Source organism: Salvia splendens, chromosome 6, assembly GCF_004379255.2.
Source record: "Salvia splendens isolate huo1 chromosome 6, SspV2, whole genome shotgun sequence".
Taxonomy (NCBI): domain Eukaryota; kingdom Viridiplantae; phylum Streptophyta; class Magnoliopsida; order Lamiales; family Lamiaceae; genus Salvia; species Salvia splendens.
The window spans coordinates 280,972-299,651 of NC_056037.1; the positions used below are offsets into that span (position 1 = coordinate 280,972).

General features: G+C 37.6%; 2 protein-coding genes across 5 annotated transcripts; one reads left to right on the top strand and one right to left on the bottom strand.

The window, feature by feature from the left end:
• Positions 1 to 3,136: 3,136 nt before the first annotated feature.
• LOC121807760 (coatomer subunit alpha-1-like) lies at positions 3,137 to 9,217 on the bottom strand. Its single transcript, XM_042208071.1, has 3 exons — positions 8,833 to 9,217; positions 7,297 to 7,791; positions 3,137 to 6,435 (listed from the first exon to the last, which is right to left on the bottom strand). Exons 1-3 carry the CDS (start codon positions 9,038 to 9,040, stop codon positions 3,482 to 3,484), a joined length of 3,657 nt encoding a protein of 1,218 aa, XP_042064005.1. The 5' UTR covers positions 9,041 to 9,217; the 3' UTR covers positions 3,137 to 3,481.
• A 1,820-nt stretch (positions 9,218 to 11,037) lies between these two features.
• LOC121806419 (gamma-tubulin complex component 2-like) lies at positions 11,038 to 15,294 on the top strand. Of its 4 annotated transcripts, XM_042206446.1 has the most exons (16): positions 11,038 to 11,598; positions 11,710 to 11,742; positions 11,857 to 12,277; positions 12,363 to 12,446; positions 12,521 to 12,619; positions 12,701 to 12,792; positions 13,260 to 13,332; positions 13,404 to 13,511; positions 13,593 to 13,712; positions 13,808 to 13,861; positions 14,099 to 14,182; positions 14,268 to 14,342; positions 14,439 to 14,555; positions 14,649 to 14,746; positions 14,826 to 14,891; positions 14,998 to 15,294. In XM_042206446.1, exons 4-13 carry the CDS (start codon positions 12,375 to 12,377, stop codon positions 14,457 to 14,459), a joined length of 798 nt encoding a protein of 265 aa, XP_042062380.1. In that variant the 5' UTR covers positions 11,038 to 11,598; positions 11,710 to 11,742; positions 11,857 to 12,277; positions 12,363 to 12,374; the 3' UTR covers positions 14,460 to 14,555; positions 14,649 to 14,746; positions 14,826 to 14,891; positions 14,998 to 15,294. The 4 variants fall into 4 exon arrangements, with proteins under 4 accessions (XP_042062380.1, XP_042062379.1, XP_042062381.1 ...); XM_042206445.1 differs by lacking the exons at positions 11,038 to 11,598; positions 11,710 to 11,742; positions 11,857 to 12,277 and having other exon boundaries at positions 12,360 to 12,619; XM_042206447.1 differs by lacking the exons at positions 11,038 to 11,598; positions 11,710 to 11,742; positions 11,857 to 12,277 and having other exon boundaries at positions 12,360 to 12,619; positions 14,299 to 14,342; positions 14,439 to 14,746.
• The last annotated feature ends 3,386 nt before the right edge of the window (positions 15,295 to 18,680 follow it).

Sequence of the window (18,680 nt, forward strand, 5' to 3'; positions counted from 1 at the left end):
AAATGAATTTATATTTACTTGGACATTTAAGAGTTCATTTGTATTTGGACAACTCTAGTAATAAATTCGATGTTGTGGAAATTCTGGTACAAGGTTGCAAATGACCTAGAATTCAAACGGAAAATATTCCAATGCATACGTCAAAGAGTGGTTTCGAATGACACAGTTCCTATGAATACTCAAGTTTAAAAGCTAGCAAGAAGTCACAAAAACACCGAAGTAAGCAAAGGAAACCAACATCAAAGTGGTCATCAAATGATCCAATGATCTATCTCCTCAAGAATAAGATCAGCCACAGCTTGTGGGAAATTCTAGAAAGGCGTGCTGGTTTTGAAGAGATTAAGGAGTGCAATTGTAAAGAGTTATAACTTTATAAATTAATAAACTCTTAGCTTGGACCATCCAATACCATTTCCTCCACGGGCTACCATAGCTAAGCCTTTTACTTTTCTTAATTGCAGCACCTTAATTACAACTGAATTTTCACTAATTACTCTCATACTTAGTACTACTACTATTTTTTATTTCTTGAAATGTGTAACCAAAAATAAATATAGGTACGGAGGAGCAACGGCGGCCGTACACCTCCAAAAGTTGCTAAGACTGAATTTTGCCCCCCAATTTATATTATTTTTATTATAAATATGTATTTATACATCTATGTCAAATATACCAATGCGATTATATATGCATTCATTGTCGACCATATTCACTTGAACTTATAGTTTTCGTAACAATGTTTAGAAAGTTGGATTTTCTTTCCAAAAAAATGCATTTACATATCCGCAATCTACTCATCAACGTTTCCCCATTAGGCTCATGCTAAGGTAACACTTAAATGGAAAAAATATTAATCCTACAATAAATTCGAACTTGAGTGAAGTTTCGAAAAGAATTTGAAATGAAGTCTCTTAATTAATCCATCTCGAGCCCCGAGTATTAAAGTCATTTCAATTGATGACTCTAACAAATAGTTTTTGGCATATTTCTATTTTAACGAATAGTAGCTAAAATGGGTGAGGATTAAGTTTAGAAATAATGAAATTAATGAATAAATCGCACACTATTAATGTGTTTAGTGTTATTTCAAAGGATAAATATAAAAAAAATAGATAAATATGTTCATTTACTTAAATTCTTGCAATTATAACTAGTGCATAAAGTCAGTAAAGAGTGAAATATTTCTTATAGGAGAATGAAAATTGAATTATTCTCCATTTACATCCATTATTAATAAATGAATTAGCTAGAGATTTTTTATTTTTATTTGCTTTAGAAAAGGATTTATGTATACATCAACCTATAAAATCAATATATTTTGACTTGGGTGGTGATTTCGTAACTTTTAAGACAAACATAGGTTTGTCTTTCAGCAAATAATTGGATTACTGACATTTAATCTTTCATTATATGTGTCGTAATATGAGGAAGCATTGGACGGCTCAGTCACATGGCTTTCAACTTTCAGCTTTCAACTTTATTAAAACAAACAAAAGTAAAACTTATCCATTATTTAAATGGAGGGTTAGGGTTGACAAACTCATAGTTTAGGATTGTTTTAGAGGTGGTTAACCAGTGCTTTTGATGATTTAAGGTGTTTAATAAAGGTTTTTCACCACATATTCACCAACTAAATGGAATAATGAGTTTGTTAGAGTTTTGAAGTAAAAGCAAGTTAAAACGGGAAAAACGGAGCGAACGAGGCTGAGTCCAGAGGAAAAACCCGATCGGGTGTTTTCCATTTCCCGGAAAACCCTGTCGGGTGTTTCACAGCAGGAATCGGGCTCCAGAAAGAAGACCCGGTTGAGTGTTCTGCCACTTACAGATCACCCGGCCGGGTGTTTTGAAGAATTACTCGTTTAACCCTAATTTCCACTCCGGATATAAAAGGGGACTTCACACATTTGAACCCAAACTCCCACACTCCGAATCTAAGCAAAAGAGCAAGGTTTTGAGAAGATTTGAAGGCAAGGAGCTTCTTTATTCAAGAGATTGAAGGAAGAAGACTCCCCAACATCAATTCCACCATAGGGAGTTCTAGTTATCATTTCTATCATGTTTAGCTTTGTTTTCTTTGTTTTTGCTTTTGTTGTAGCTTTGACTATGAGTAGCTAAGTTCTTGGTAGGGATTTGGTGAAGTTTGAATGGATTGTATGGATTGAATCTATGGTTGAATGCTTATCTATCTCATTTGTTGGTCTTTTTAATATCTAATTGCTTAGCTACCAATTAGATTTATCTTTTGCTTAATTATGTCATTGAGAAATGCATGATTAGGATAGATGTGTAATCAACAACTCCGTGCATTGCATGTAATCGAGAGATGCATGAGCTAGAGAGAGGGCTTGGGTCCGTTGTGCTTTGGAGTCAATCTCGACTTGTATGGACGAGACTCCTACACTAGAGATTGACCAACGTGTTAGATGCACCCGAGAGGGGGTCTAACCGATTATCCCGACTTTCCTAACCATATTTGAGACCCAATAGATGAGCATGACCCGTAGATGAAATCCTTGATCCATTCTAACGGATACATATCCTTATCCTTCCCCAATTTGTGTGAAAATCTATCTTTGTTTGCTTGATTTTCTTAGTTAATTGTGTTACTTGCTTAATTGTTCTTTGATCTTAGTTATAGAAAATCAAATCCCCCTTTTATTAGTGTAAATAGTGTTCAAAGTTGCATTGTAATACTCAAACCGGCTTTTAGTCTTCGAGGATCGATAATTTTAACTTGCCCTTTGCTACTTAACCCGTACACTTGTGGGTGACGCTTTTATTGCTAAATTAGTAGTATGAGTCAAGGGTTCTAAAAGAATTACTTCCAAAACTTGCCACTATTGATCAGTCATTAAATTTTTTGGTCAAATTGAGTCTGATAAGGCAGCCGATGGACATACCCGCGGGTAAGTTAAACGATTTTTACGTTCATAAAGAAAACACAGATTGGTTGATAAACATCGGCAATACAAATATATTACACATTGACGACCGAAATTTTCATCAACCAACATGATTTTTAAAGTTTCGAAATAGACCAAAATTTGTTCAGACTTGATGGTTTTTCCAGCAATTGGGCAAAGGATGAATATGCTCAAAATAAGTGAAACTAGATATGTAATGAAGCCAAGAAACATATGAGTAGGCAAAATGTGTATTACATCTGCAAAAATAACATATATGGTCCATCAGTACTAGGTAAAGGCACGTTGAGCAACGCACACTAAATTTCCACAGAATGGTCGAAGTCAAAAATCTTACACAAATTTATTAGTACAACTGTAAACTGTAATCATAGAAATGAAGCAATAAAAACAGGGCAGGCGGATTGCAGAAGGAAACCAAATACTAAACAGATATATAAATCCGAGAGAAGCGTCTCAGTCTGAAGCTCCTACCTCTTCGTCTCTCCACGGTGTGTCATCACAGGCATAGCCGCTTTCTGAGGTCAGAAACAGATTCAAGCAATTGTACAATGGAATCATCTCATCTGAGAAGGAGAACAAAACAAGCCAGATGCATCTGCTCCTACTGCCGCAAGATCACAAACAGTGCATAGCTGCCCTTGCTGAGATGGAACAAAATGTGTGGTGCAGTATGGGCAGGTTACATCTCTCTGCCCTCTATAGATTGGGACGTATGTCGCTCCGCATACAACGAAAGGATTTCTGAAATCATAGTTGAGCTGCGTGGTATCCGTCATATTCCTCTCAGCCGCCTGCAGAACCTGGCGAGCTTGTCTTGCTTGATTCTCATTGGCTGGATTACTCTCAAGAAGTCGCCTAGCAAAGTTGGCTGCGGTGCTCAGATTTTTTGCCTTGAAGCAAACAGTCATTGCACTAGCCAGTGCAAGTCTCAAGTGTGGTGGCTGGAGCTTGCAATGTGTGAAATACGCTGCAAGTTCCTGCTGACGACCTGGATTGTCCTTCAGTTCCCTTCTCTTAAGCTCCATTTGCAAGCCAAGAATGTATTCCTTTACTACGATTACCAATTCCTTCACTTCATCCACCTCTCTTCTTGTTTCAACCACAACCAGTGGAACTGTGTGAAGAATTGACAGGAAATGTCGAAGAGCTTCAGAAAACTTTCCGGTGGTTGTTGCTTTGTAACCAGCCTTCAGCTTCTCATCTAGTTGAGAGAAATCGAAGATAAGAGCAGGAGGGCCTCGCACATTGGGGCTTGCAGATTCACTCCAACCTCTCTCTACTGCAACAGATATAACTGGTGCTGAAGTACAGGCACGCAGGTAACTGTGACTGCCCAGGTGAAGATCAATAAATTGAGACTTCAAAGGGCCAAAATTGCATATCCCTAACTGACGGCTCAACAAACGAAGTGCTGTATCGAAGTTGCCAGCAGCTGCGTGTTCAGCAGCAAGAGATGACTTCTGGACCCAAATTTGGCTCACGGGCATACCAGGCGTGGGGCAAACAAAAACAGAAGACCGTGCATTAGAAGCCACCTTCGGCGTATCAGCATCAGGAGGCAGATCTAGATCCTCAAGATCCCATCCTCCCTCCTCATCATTCTCATTGTGCACATCTTCATCCTCCAGCACCATACTGATGTCTCCATTCTGCAGATGATCCACGTCGCCAATATCCAAACCCTCACCCCAATCAGCATCTGCAGCCTCTTCATAATCTTCTTCTGCACCTTTACCTGCATCATCAAGAGAGCCCTCAAATATGCCTTTACTCACCATTAACAAAGGCCAATCTCCAGCGCATAGCACTGGACTAGGAGGGATCAACAGAGAAGCTTTTCTCCCTTCAGGAAGAGAAGGAACATTATCTCCTAGTTGTGCAGATAGACGCTCCACTACGTCATGGAGCCCATGAATGGAAGCTGTTATGTAAGCCAGGGGCAAGTGACCCGCATTCTCCAGAATTTTCACCCGCTCTCGGACATCACCAAGATACAATGCATTATGAAACTGGCCCATAACTTCATTTTTTACCTCAGCGATTTTCATCATTTTTGACAACTTGTCCAGATTGCCAGTTATCAGATAATGAAAAGAAAGCCTCTCAAAGTTCTTTGTCTTCTGGTACGCATATTCAACAATTCCTGCATTTCCCTGTCGTAGGGCCTCTACTCCTAGCCTGTACCAGTAATCCTTCTCGTCAATTTTCTTAGCAGATTCAAGGGCTTTCTCGATGTTACCGCTTTCAAGAGCTAAGTTGAAGCGAGTTCTCTCATCCTTCACAAAATAGAGAGCAACTTGTGGGAAGCCCTTCTGTTGCAAATATGCAATCATGGCTTGTCCACATAGTTCTGAATTCTTTATCATGCTCATAACATGATCATATCTCTTCTTCAGCAGGGACAACTTAAAAATATATTCCGTTGAGTCAATAATGATTGGACGGTTTTTCCCATCTCGGTCCAGGCAAAAGATTGTGTTCCCATATATCTTTGTTACATACACCGGAACATCCAAGGTCTTTATAATGCCACTATCACCATTAGGCAGGCAGTATTTAATATGTGTCAGTGTAGTGTAGATAAAAACACCATTATCATCCCATGATCCACTCTTAACACGAATGGTCTCATGAAGAGTGCAGCGGTGCACAAGCTTTTTATCAGCAATAACAATTGAATGCTTGCTCAGCAAAGCAACACTCTCCATATCCTGAGACCAAACCACATACCTAACAAAAGAGGCTTGAAGATCACCAAGAACAATTCTTTGTTGGAGATCAAAAATGACAACCTTGTCCTCGGCCCGGCAGAGCAGATTCCCTGTACCAGCATAGAATATGGCATCAGTAGCAACAGGCAGGACACTCTTTTTCACTACTTCATTTTTTAGGTTCTTCACCAGGACTTGGTTGCTGCTCTTCTCAAGCACAGCAAACCTATTCCGAGCCACAAAAACAGCCGAACCCCCGGCACCTCTTTTAGCCTCTTGAGCTGTGTCACCTCTGCTGTAGCTATCTTTAGGTATAACATAAAGCTCATATGAACCACCATCCACGTCTGAGCAAACCAAAATTGCATTCTCAGTAGGACTATAAGAAAGAGTCCGTGGTGCTTGATTCAAACTATTGGAACCAGGACGACGGATTGGTATCAGCTGGGTATCTTTCTGAGTGGAATACTCAAAAGTGCGTAGAAACCGATCCTTGACATAAAACACAGAGTCACCACTGACAGAAAAGGCAGGGCGTTCTATCTCTAGCTTAAAGACAATCATACCACTATCATGACCAGCAGCGAGTAGATTCATCTCAGGGTGGGCAGAAAGGATCCAGAACCTGTCATGCTCCCTGCGGAATGTCGGCAAGCCAGTTCTTTTAGTAGCATCCCAAACTCTAATGCTCTTGTCTTCTGAATTTGATACAATAATGTCCTGCCTTGCATGGAACAGAACACAAGAAACATTGTTCATGTGACCTCTCAATGTGTCCACCTCCCAAGCTTTTGTGTCTGAAAAATATATCATATTGATATATCAAAGAAATATACATGTATATATAACTTGAGCAAAATTTATGACTAACAGAAATGTCTGCAACAAAGCAAGGTCTATTACTTAAGCCCAACACTCAAATAAGCTAATTGGAATTGCCTCACCAGTCACCATCTTCTTCAAGACGGAGCACATAGCGGCAAACCACACCATCATACAATCCTAAACTAATACCGTCACAAATACAAATTAACTCATCAATTCAAACTGAAAACCTATATCTCATGAACCGCTCCTTCACCCATATTACCTTTAACAAATAACATACTTTGAAAAATGAAGCAAACAGTTTCAGAAAGTATTACTCCCTCCGTCCCACAATAGAAGACACATTTGGCGTAGGAACGGGTTTTAAGAAATTTAAAGAATAGTGGGTTGAAAAAATTAGTGGAATATGGGGTCTACTTTTTTATATAGATTTTATAATAGAATGTGAGTGGAGTGAGTTAGTGGAATGTGGGACCTACTTACCATTTATGGTAAAAGGGAAATGTGACTCTTAATTGTGGGACGGACCAAAATGACAAAAATCTGACTCTTATTGTGGGACGGAGGGGGTATATAATAACAAACAGGTTATATCAGATAGAAGTGTGAGAAACATCAACAGTGGCTTATAGAAAATCCGGACAACCATGTATGCCTAAACACTGAAGATCGAGACGTTAATGGTTTCCCTTTTACAGGTAGGGAAGTAACTTTCCTAATACCATAGCCAAAATCATTCAAACAATGAATACATATTCATAATACTACTCTTATAAGACAACAGTAAATCTCAAATAGCACTTCAGATATCAGTGGTCAAGGTGACATACCATTCATGCGCCAGATTTTTACTTGGCGATCATCAGCTCCAGAAACAATCAGAGGGAGAGTTGGATGAAAAGAAGCCCAGTTAACCCCTCGATCGTGGCCTTCCAGGACATACTTCACAACAGCATCAACCCCACCAAAGAAGTCCGCATTCATTTGAGACAATCGCAGAATGTCATCAGCAGGAGATACTGTTTTCTTCCTCAAGGCACCAATATCCCAAACACGAACAGTCTGATCCAAAGAGGCTGAAACAACCAAGTCTTCTTTGGGGTGAAATGAAGCACACATGACATAGTGGTTGTGCCCCGTTAACACAGAAATGCAAGTACGTGATTGCCAGTTCCATATTCTGATTGTCTGATCATCACTTGCACTTACTATCCAAGGATACTCATGATGAAACTGGACAGTCCGGATATAGTCAAGATGACCAAGAAGAGTAAATAGACATCTATGCAGTTTGTAATTCCAAACCTTAATTTTGTAATCGTCGCCTGCAGAAAAAAAATATTGGTGCACAAATCAGAAAATGCATCTAGTATACACCCAAGAATCAAACACGGCAAAGAATCTATTGCGACATTGTGTTCCATCAAATTCATTTGAAGAAATCTCCTGCATTAGTCAGCTCGACTAAGAGATCCATATCATTTTATTGTCACGTACAACAAAAGAATAATTATCAAAAGCATTATGTAAATTGAGGCACAAAGGCCTCCTATTGACACAAAGCACTTGGAACAATCAATTCAGTTACCAGTAATGCACTTCAAATTGTGTGCACGTTCTATTCTCAAAGGATCAAGCATGACAAAGAGCCTAGGCATTCCTTAGACTACTATGAGTAAAAGAATGAACAACGTGACATTCACAAACATAACTACTTAACTAGATCGCTAGATGTGCGAGATTGGAATTCACTAGTGTCTTTCTGTATAATGAAAAGAATCATATAAAGGATCTAGAAAGCTGAAATTAACATGATGAGAAAATTACTATAAAGTCAAATGCTCCAGAGACACAATATTCCACTAAGAATCGATCGAGAGAAATGAAATCAGACAATAAACTGACATGAACACCTGTTGATAGATTGACTGCTTTAATAGCCCTATGTTAAAATGATTATAAAAAAAACAATAACCTTTGGATTTACATAATGCAACACTAAACATAGAAGTCAAGATCAGCACTGATCAACAAACACTACTTTCAAATTACAGGACCAGATATGTGAACGCCAATGTTATTTTACCAACAGTGAACATAAAATTAAATCAGTTATCAGTCACTTAACCGGAAAACAAATAGTTTAACATGGAAAAATCACACAGGATCTAACACACCATTATACTCACTACAGCGATCACAGAAATGTACACTCCAGAAATCAACAGCGTGAATCAAAATTAAAAAACTCAACCAACACCAATCAAATCAGCAGATCCACACCAGAGAAAGCATGGATCGCATTGCAGCAACAACAAGGTCCACGTAAAGCAAAACAAAACTGAACACACAGCAAAAATTCAGACCTCCGGACACAAAAAGCGGCTGCGATTTATGGAAATGAACGCCGCGGACGGGTCCATCGTGCTCGTCGAATCGGTCGATGAGGGTGCCCATGCGGTAATCCCAGAGCTGGATCACACCGCTGTGGAGACTTGCGAGGATCCATGGGCGCTTGGTGTGAAAGCTCAATCCTTTCACTCGATTGCTCTTGGTCTCGAATTTCGTCAGCATTTTCGGCCAATCGTCTCTCCACCTATGATCGCAGAAGGAATGGAGAGATCTGAGGTCAGTGGCAGAATTTGGAAACCCTGATTGAGATTTAGATCTGTGAAAAAAGGGCAATTTTAACGAGAAAGAGAGGGGAAAGGAATTGCGTTATTTCTTTTCTTTAAGCTCGCTGTAGATCCACTCCAATGGAATCTTAAATCGCGTGACTGAAGTCGCTCTTGATTCAATCGGCTTTTCCCTTTTCTTTTTTTTTCTTTTTTTTAATTGTGGGCCCAAAACAATTCTGTAGCGTGTGTAATTTATTTGGGCTTTTGAGTATATTCACTCGTTTAAATCCCAACCTTAGTTAAAAAAAAGGTTTTAAGTTTTTTTTTAGGAGTTCGAGATACATTCGACAAGCTACCTAGCCCCTCCCCATTGCCACCCTCATAGCTCGGAAACCGATCGCCACCCTCATGGCTCGGGTCCAGGCTCGTAAACTTGCCAAGCCCTCATGGCTCGGGTCCAGGCTCGTAAACTTGCCAAGCCCCAAGGCAACAAGCCTTGTAAAGGCCCACAGGAGAAATTAATCTCAAGTTGCGCCATCCAGGAGTCGAACTCGAGACCTCCAAATCTCAAGTTGAGCCATCCAGGAGTCGAACTCGAGACGAGTCGAACTCGAGACCTCCAAATCTCAAGTTGAGCCATCAAGGAGTCGAACTCGAGACCTCCAAGATGGCGCGGTATCCTTGCCACCCTACTCAACCACTTGAGCTAGGGGGCTTGGATAAAAAAAAAGGTTTTAAGTTAATAGTACAAAGTTTAGTTAAAGTCGCATATCCTAATTTATACTATAATTCATTCACTTTATGTTTATAATCAAAAAAAAATAGTTATAGAAACTAATCATTAAAAGCATTAAGATATCACTATTTTAACAAAAATTATTTAAAATATATCTTCTTGCATTCTCATTCATGTTACAAGTTAGTACTCCCTTATCCCTTGTTAAGTGAGTTTGTATTTCTTTTAAGGATATTCCAATGTAAGTAAGTTATTCCCTTTTGTTGGCACTCTCCCTCTTACGTTTTCGGCTCTACTTAGTGAATATATGATGGTTTGATCCTATAGAAGCTATCACTCTCAATTAACAACACCTTTTTAGGGGAATTAATTGTTATGTTAAATAAGTCCGCCTGACATACAAATTCACTCGATTACTTTACACGGCAATAATTAATCATAAAATTGGTCACTCAAACATGAAGAATTATCGAGCAATTTAGAATAGAGTAAACATGAACAAGCAGATATCATAAACAAGAATTTTATAAAACAAAAAATCGTACTAACACATCCCTAGAATTATACAGATTAAGCTACTCATAGACAAATAAACTAAACCCATATTTTGTAGGAAAATTATAGAAAACATAAAAACAACAAAGATAAAATCCAAAAGAAGAATCTTGTATGCTCCAATCTTCTCTTGAATCCAAACTTCAAACTCCAAGTGTAGTGGAATAATATGTAGAATGATGGACATAAACTCTCAAATTATCTCTCAAGCATAGGATGCAACAAAAGGTTCATTTGATGAAGCTTTTGAGGGTGTTTATAGGCTCAAGTTGTGCTCTTTGGTATGGTATCTCTTCTATCCCAACAAGGTAAGTCTGAGAAGAGCCGAAGAAGAAGTGTCTGGGAATGAAAAAGGTTTTCAAGGTACTCAAAATAGAGAGGTTCCTACAAGATATCTACTTATGAGAATGTAGCAAATATGTTCACCAAGACACCGCCCAGCTCCAAGCTAAAATTGTGTATGGAGTTGATCAGTTTGGTTCAATGGTGATGTGGGATGGTTAGAGAAGATGATCTGAGATTGTTCATTAGCTCGAGATTTGTACATAGATAAAAGTTTGAGGACTAAATGAAAAAAATACTTCGAGAGAGGCTGTTGAAAATGCATGAAACGCCGCCGTTTTGAAACTCCCGCGGGGTTTTTAATATGCCATAGCAATGATTAGACGTGACGTTATTTTCCGGCGAGGCGAGTTAGTTTAGTTAGCTTTCCGGCGAGGCGACGGTTTAAACAGTTTTCTAAGCTAGCTCGCTCTATAGTCTATATAATCCCCACATTAGTCCAATCTTTCCTTCCAAAAAAAAAACCCTCCCAAAAACTTTACCCGCAAATATGAATTCTCTGGAACACTTCGTAATCACCTCCGTCATTACGTCTTTCTTTCACATGCTGGCTCGAGACGATCAACTCAAAGTCTCCGCTGACATAATTCTCGCTGGATCTCTGTTCTTGGTGGCGTTGTGGACCTGCGGCTCAACCGATGGCTCCCATCATGTTTTCACCTTCGTCCACCTGGTCTGCCTTGGATTTTCAGCCGTACAGTTCGGCATGGTGATCTACCATAAGAAATTTAACTTGTTCTGGTCGATTGGATCGTTTTTTGTCATTCTTGTGTGGGCGATTTCGATGGTGTTCGAATCGCATCCCGATTTGTTGATGATGGTGCCTCTTCGGATGTCGCGTGCGTGGAATGCAGCTGCGGCATTCTTCAAAGCCCTAAAAGGTTCAATTGCAAAACTCGTATATTATTTTCGATATTTTGCACAAAAATTCAACTGCTATGTGTTCTTGTGTTGGCAATTTGTTTGATTATGCAAATTGTGTGTTGACGCAGCTGTTGCGTGCTCCGGAGCTTCTGCCGCTGAAGGTTTTACAATACTTCTATTCTACCACCGCAATTGCATAATTTATATTTTCGATATTGCATTATAATTTTTGGCTAACTGCACGTCTGCACGCACTATGTTTACGAATTTCTTAGGGAATGCCGATCAAAGAGGAGGAGATAAGGAAAAGTTGAAGCCGCGAATTTCTTACGAATTTCAACGTTCTTATTCAGAAGCGCTACGTTGATAGGCTCTGTTTTTGTACTACTGATGGGACTTGTGTACTGCTTAGCAGTCATTTTCTGTTGACAATGGACTCTGGATAATGGTTTTACCGAGTGACTGTGAATGTGTACTATTGGACATTGGACTATTGGTGTTTACTGCTATTTTTGTTTTTTGTTGACATTTGACTATGGACACTGCTATTCGAATGTTAATGCATTGAACTAGTTTTTGACACTGCCATTATACTGCTGCTTTAATTTTTTTTTAGATGTTGCTTTGTGGAGTATATTATACTCCTATTATTCAACTTTCTTGTAATCAGATCTATACAAATCAGAAAGAAGTGAGGTAAACATCCTTTAAACCCAAAAGAAATGTGCAAAAGATTGTTACTCTACAATTCTGTTATTTTATATATAAATTTGTGTATTAGGATTACCAAGCCATGGTGGCACAACTTGAACATCAGTATCGTCTTGGAAAACTTTCAGTTCAAGGACTATGGTTCTATTGCCAGGTTTTACTTCCATAACCCCCCCCCCCCCCCCCCCCTCTTTAAATATCAGGGCTATAAAACTTTTTCCAATGCAGCCAATGTTGGGAGCAATGCAAGCTTTAACCATAGTGATTAAGAAGGCTTCAGCCAGTAATTTTATTGGCTCTGCAGTTCTTAACCTCCTACAAAGCCAGGTTTGGCTACAGCTTAGTTAATGTCATTGCATGTTTTGTCTAGATTATTTCCTGGCAATCATATTTTCTTAACAATTTCAGGCCAAGGCAATGGCTGGTGATCATGTAGTGAGGTCTTTGCTGGAAAAGATGTCACAAAGTGCAAGCCAAGCATATCTCGTAATATTAGAGAGGTACAAATTGCAGTTGATGCTTTTATGGTTAAACAATACATTATTAGACCTGATGATTGAATTGTTCCATGAACTTGTTTAGTTCTAGCAGTGTCAGTGGTTACAGAGATAATTGATAAAAGATTCTGGTTGTTGTTTCATAATAGAGAGCCTTGAAAAGTGTGTAGAACATTGAGAAAGAAAGCTTCTGCATCTCATGACTGGGACAGCTTAATGTTTTTAAATCAATTTGTTTTTTTAAAAATTGACAAATTCATGCTGAAGATTCTCTAACAGTGTAGACTTAAAAGCCTTTAATGTCACCTAAAAAAGACTTTAAATGCTCTCCTTCGAAGTAACTAACTAGTTTTTACTGTTGTGACGAAACATCCTGGAGGAAATATAGCAATGCAGTGCCAGTTGATTGTACTCTTTTGTAGAACAGATAATTAGCAATATTTCTGAAGGGAAATATGTTTCAACTGTAGGTGGGTATATGAAGGAGTAATTGATGACCCATATGGGGAATTTTTTATTGCTGAGAACAAGTCTCTTCAAAAGGTATATCTTCACTTATAAGGGTGTGCTTCCAAGTTTAAGTTATAGGAGCTGTGCTAAATAATTTTCAACAGGAAAGTCTCACGCAAGATTATTATACGAAGTATTGGCAACAACGCTACCGCTTGAAAGATGATATCCCCAGTTTCCTTGCCATGAGAGAATGTGGGCATTGTATTCAGGTTTATCTAGTGATATTTCTCTGGTTCTAATGCGCCTTTGACTTCAATCTTCAACGCTTGTGATTTGGTTGTTTTAAGCAGGTTCCTGTAGCAGAAAACACAAAGTTGACAATGGTTGGGTCTAATCATCACTACCTTGAGTGCATTAAAGCTGCTTATGTTTTCGCTAGTGTTGAATTACTGAACCTCATTAAAGATAAGGTCTGGTTCGGGAGAAAGGCATTCTATGTTCTACCTCATTGCTTTCATTTCCACTGCATCTACCTCTGAATTTAATCTCTATGCTACTACTGCAGTATGACTTGAAGGGAAAGTGGATGTCAATCAAGCATTATCTCCTTCTCGATCAGGTATGACTAACATATGAATTTATGCATTCACCAAGTAAAAGTGGGGTTCAAAATTCTTTTTCTGCAAAAAAATTTATTGGTAGATTGGGGGTAGTTATAATGAAGTTCTGAAGTGGTCGAATCAGAACCATTGTTCCAGTAGAAGTATAGAACTTTCATCCACTTGTGACTTTTGAATTATAACTGTGCAGGATAGCTACTGTCTTAGTTTCCTTTTCTAATAAATTAAGATTCCAGGGTGATTTTTTGGTCCACTTTATGGATATAGCTCGGGAGGAACTCATGAAAAAGCCAGATGAAATTTCTGTTGAAAAGCTGCAGGTGTGTAGGTGTAGTGTATAATATGCTAGAGTAAATAATGTTTGTCTTGCAATTTCTCTTATATAATTGTTGCACTTGGTACTAGTCTCTCATGGACCTTGCATTGCGATCCACAGCAGCTGTGGCAGATCCATATCACGAAGATTTGACATGTAGTGTGGTTAGTAATTAAAAATTTTGTGGTTAGTGGTTACTAATAGTGTCGTGGTACTCTACTGTGCTACCTTCTCAACAATATGTACTATGTTGTTTCCAGGAAAAGACAACTTTTGATTGAACTTAAAGATCTTCAGATCAACCAGATTATTTCCGGCAATGATGATCTCGAAGAGCCTTTGAGCATTACAGGATTGGAAACATTTTATTTTTTGTGGTTAGACATGGGTCCCGGTGTATCTGCTCATGCAAGAATCATATAATCTCCATCATGTTACTGAAAAGTGAATCTTTTTTTTTTGATATTCAGGTTCAATGGCCGTTATCACTTGTGATCTCAAAAAAGGCTTTGACCAAATATCAGTTAATATTTCGGTGTCTTGGTGCTGCATGGCAGAGTTGCATCAAGTATGATTCTTGCAACTCTTTTATCTGTCTCTTTTAATATTCCCACCTTCGTGATGCTTACCTGAGTCGTATATTATAGGGTCTGCGAAGACTTGATAAGCAAGTCATCGCCGGAATATCTGACATTATCTGACATTTGAGGCAGGTATACTTCAGTTTTCCTCGTATATGTCTATGGACTGGGTGGGGTGGACTGATTAAGTAACTACTCCACCTAATACTCTTTTTCGTGATACTGCATTCACTTTCAGGTTCTCGAACCAAATTGGCATATCATGGACAATTCTTTTATTGTTCTGGGTTTAGGGTTACCATAGAATAGGAATGATTTAGTTACCTTGTACTAACGATTGTAATGAGAATTATCATCAAGCTTTACCCCAAATTCCTTCTTTAGCCGTTTGTCATAGCTGCGATCGCAAGCACAACCCAAAATCTAACCATTATTAAGATAGGAGAGTTTCTTATGTAAATATATATACTACTACTATTTTATGATATAGTTGTAGTAATTCTTTCCTATTCCAAGTCAATTAATTATTTACTTATTTAGTTTCCAAGTAGGGCTATGTAAGCATATATATGGTGTTATTATCATTATGAGTAAAGGCAAAAAATGGTTCTGAACCTATGTCATTTTACAATTTTGGTTCTAGACATTATCTTTTGAATTTTTGCATTCCGAACATTTCAACTCGGATCACAATTGGTCCAAAACTAACTCCGTACATTTCTAATCCCGAATTCTTCCCCAAAGTATACAGAAGGAAGCAATTGCAAATACGACAAACAGATTCTGACCCTGTTTTACATCCTCACTCTACTTAATTATGCGCCTGAGTCTCTACATTCGGAGCCTCCCACGTCACCCGGAACAGAGGCCAGCGGCTCCATCAGCGCAATCATGAACGCTGCTGCTGCTGCTGCTAAGAACATCGCAATGCTCATCATCGGCCATATCCTCCTCGGCTTCGGCAAACCAAACACTAGTTTTTTCTGAAAATATTTTGTTGTATATTGAGCAATTAATGATGTTTAAAGCATTATACTGCACGCAGTGTCGTTGTACCTTTCGGAGATGGCGCCTGCGGAATAATTAAATTTTTAATGTATTTAGGATAAATAAATTTTTATTTTTCTTTAGAATATATAATTTCAATTTTAAAATAATTAAAATTTCACAATTAACAGTCTAATTTGGTTAAAATCAAGATTATAAACGTTATCGGTTAAAATTTAATGGAACAGTTAATTTTGGACCGATTGTGATCTGAGTTGAAATGTCCGGGATGCAAAAATTCAAAATATAATGTTCAGGACTAAAATCAACAATTTTTGCCTTTAATCTATCATTATTTCTTATTGTTATTATTTTATAATAATAATAATAATGGTTAATTAATAATCATACTAGTATCTAGTTGAAATCTAATCCGAATCTTTTATATTCAATCTACTAAAATTTTATCAAATCTATAACAGAGCATATACGACATTAATTTATATGGATATTCGTTTAGTGGGTTCATTGATTTCGTTTCGATCAAAAATATCTGAATTATATTTATGTAGACATAATTTTATTTTATTATAAGTATTACTATCACAGTACTTCTCTAATCAATGATGATTGAAAAATTGAATTTTTGGATATTTTGATTTTGATTTTTTTTGGGTAGTCGGTTAAGTTTCTTTTCTCTCCAAAATTTAGAATTCACTAATTAATTAGGAAAAAAATCCAATCATAAAAATGCATTCAATTTAATCGTGAAACACTAGTGTGATGTGACGCTCTCCCTCAAAACACCAAATATGTAAAGCATTGTATCGAAAGAGATTCTAAAAAAGGAAAGTTTATATTATAACAATAACATTAAAGAATATTAAAATAGAAACATTATATTACCAAATAAACAAAAATTTATATTCACTAAAAAACAATTACCTACTTCAATGATATTATGAAAATAACTAATTATAAAAAACAATTAACTAAAAAAAACTAATAACAAAAATGACGAAAATAACTAATTAATGAACCCGACGAAGCTTTAGACAAGATGATGCCGACAAAGGGGACAATTGTCGTTTGTCCGCAGCCACGACTCAATGCAGCCCGCATGGAAGCGGTGGCTGCAGGCATGAATAGTGGCCCGTCGCTCTTTGCTACGGTAATTTTCTAGGCAAATAGAGCAGCCGTCGTATTTCGAATTTTCATCATCGGTGCATTCATCGTACCGTATTTTCTCTACCTTCACTAGTACTGCAGTCCCGAGTGGCATGGGGCGGACTATATTCGGCTGAGGCTGCTCTTCGTTTTCGTTGTTGTTGTTGTTGTCGTCGTCGTCGGGCGGCGTCACTGGCGGTCCACGGCAACATATATAACAAGTCAACAACACCACTCCGACAATGATCTCTATCAAAATCGCTATTTCCATCACTCTAGTGAAATTTAATTTTTTATTTTTTTCAGTTGTGGAATTTCTTCTACATGCGTGTGCGTCTATAAAATGTGAATACTTCTAATCTATTCGAATTCAGTTGTTTAAATTGTATCCTAATAGGTTAAGGATATATATTTGTAATTATTGTTTTGTAATTATCTAGTTTTGATATCTTATTTGTGATTTGTTCAATTGGCGAAGGTTTGTCACTTTTTTATTTATTTTTCTACGCGCCATATATAAGATTTGGTTCAGTTTTATTTTAAATAATATTTTCTTTAAGAAAATCTCTTTAAATATTTCTCACCCAATATATATCATGTCGGATAAATGTAAATAAATTGTAAATATATAATTAAACTGGTGTCATCCTAACACACCCTCATATATAGGGTGCTGTTAGGTTGAGATTATTTAGCTAAATTGAGAAATGAGATGCAATCTCAGCCACTAATCCACAAGATTAACGAAATGTCAACAACTATCACATTATGTCAACACGGGGTATAAGTGTCATTTCATTAATCAAATGGTGGAAAAAAATAAAATTAGATTTGAAATCATTTTCTAAAACCCTCTCTAATATATATCGCCACCATCAATCGTCTTCGCCGATCATCAATCAAGCCAGAGACGACGACGCCTCCAGACACGCCCTCTCTCTCTCTCGTGGTTTAACGTCGCCGCTGTTCATCGCGCTTCGCCGCTCCTGCTGCACGAAGCTCCGAACAGCCTTCGCTTCTCACGTCGTCGCTTCGCCGGAAGCTTAATTGTTGATTTGAGTATGGATTTGGAGGTATTAGGCTTTGTATTATCAATTGTGTTGGATATGAACTAATTTTTAGTGAGAGAAATCGCTACTTATGTTTTCGCTGCTGTTGTTCGCGTTTGTCGCTGGAGCTCTGTGTAGAATCCAGAAAGTCGAGGAATCAGCTATTTTGAGGTTCAACTTCGCTTCATTGTTTTTATCAAAATGCTTGAACATTTGGAGAAAAATCTGAAAATACTGATTTCTGCTCATTTCAATGCTGAATTTTGCTTTTATCTCGCAATTTCAGCAGAGATCTCGCAGTTTTTTATTTAATTCGATTTCTGCTGTTTTTTTTTTGTTGATTAGCGATGGTAGAATCGGAAGAGATGGAAATGAACAATGTTGCTGGAAAAAACGGAAGAGAACAAGCATCTTCTTCCAGTTAAGGATTTGTTTAAATTTTTAAGATTATTGACATTTCATACAATAGCTATTGACATAGTTATGATAATATACTTGTGTTTTCTATAAACGGCATATACGTGTCATTGAGATGATATTGTATACTATTGACATAGTGTATGCTTGTTTGGATTGTTGTTGACATTATAAACTTTAACAATTGATATAATAGTAATAAGATAATTGTGCTTGCTTTAAATATGATATACTTGTTATTGACATAGTGTATACTTATTAGAATCGTTGTTGACATAATCAAATTGACATTCAGCCTCTG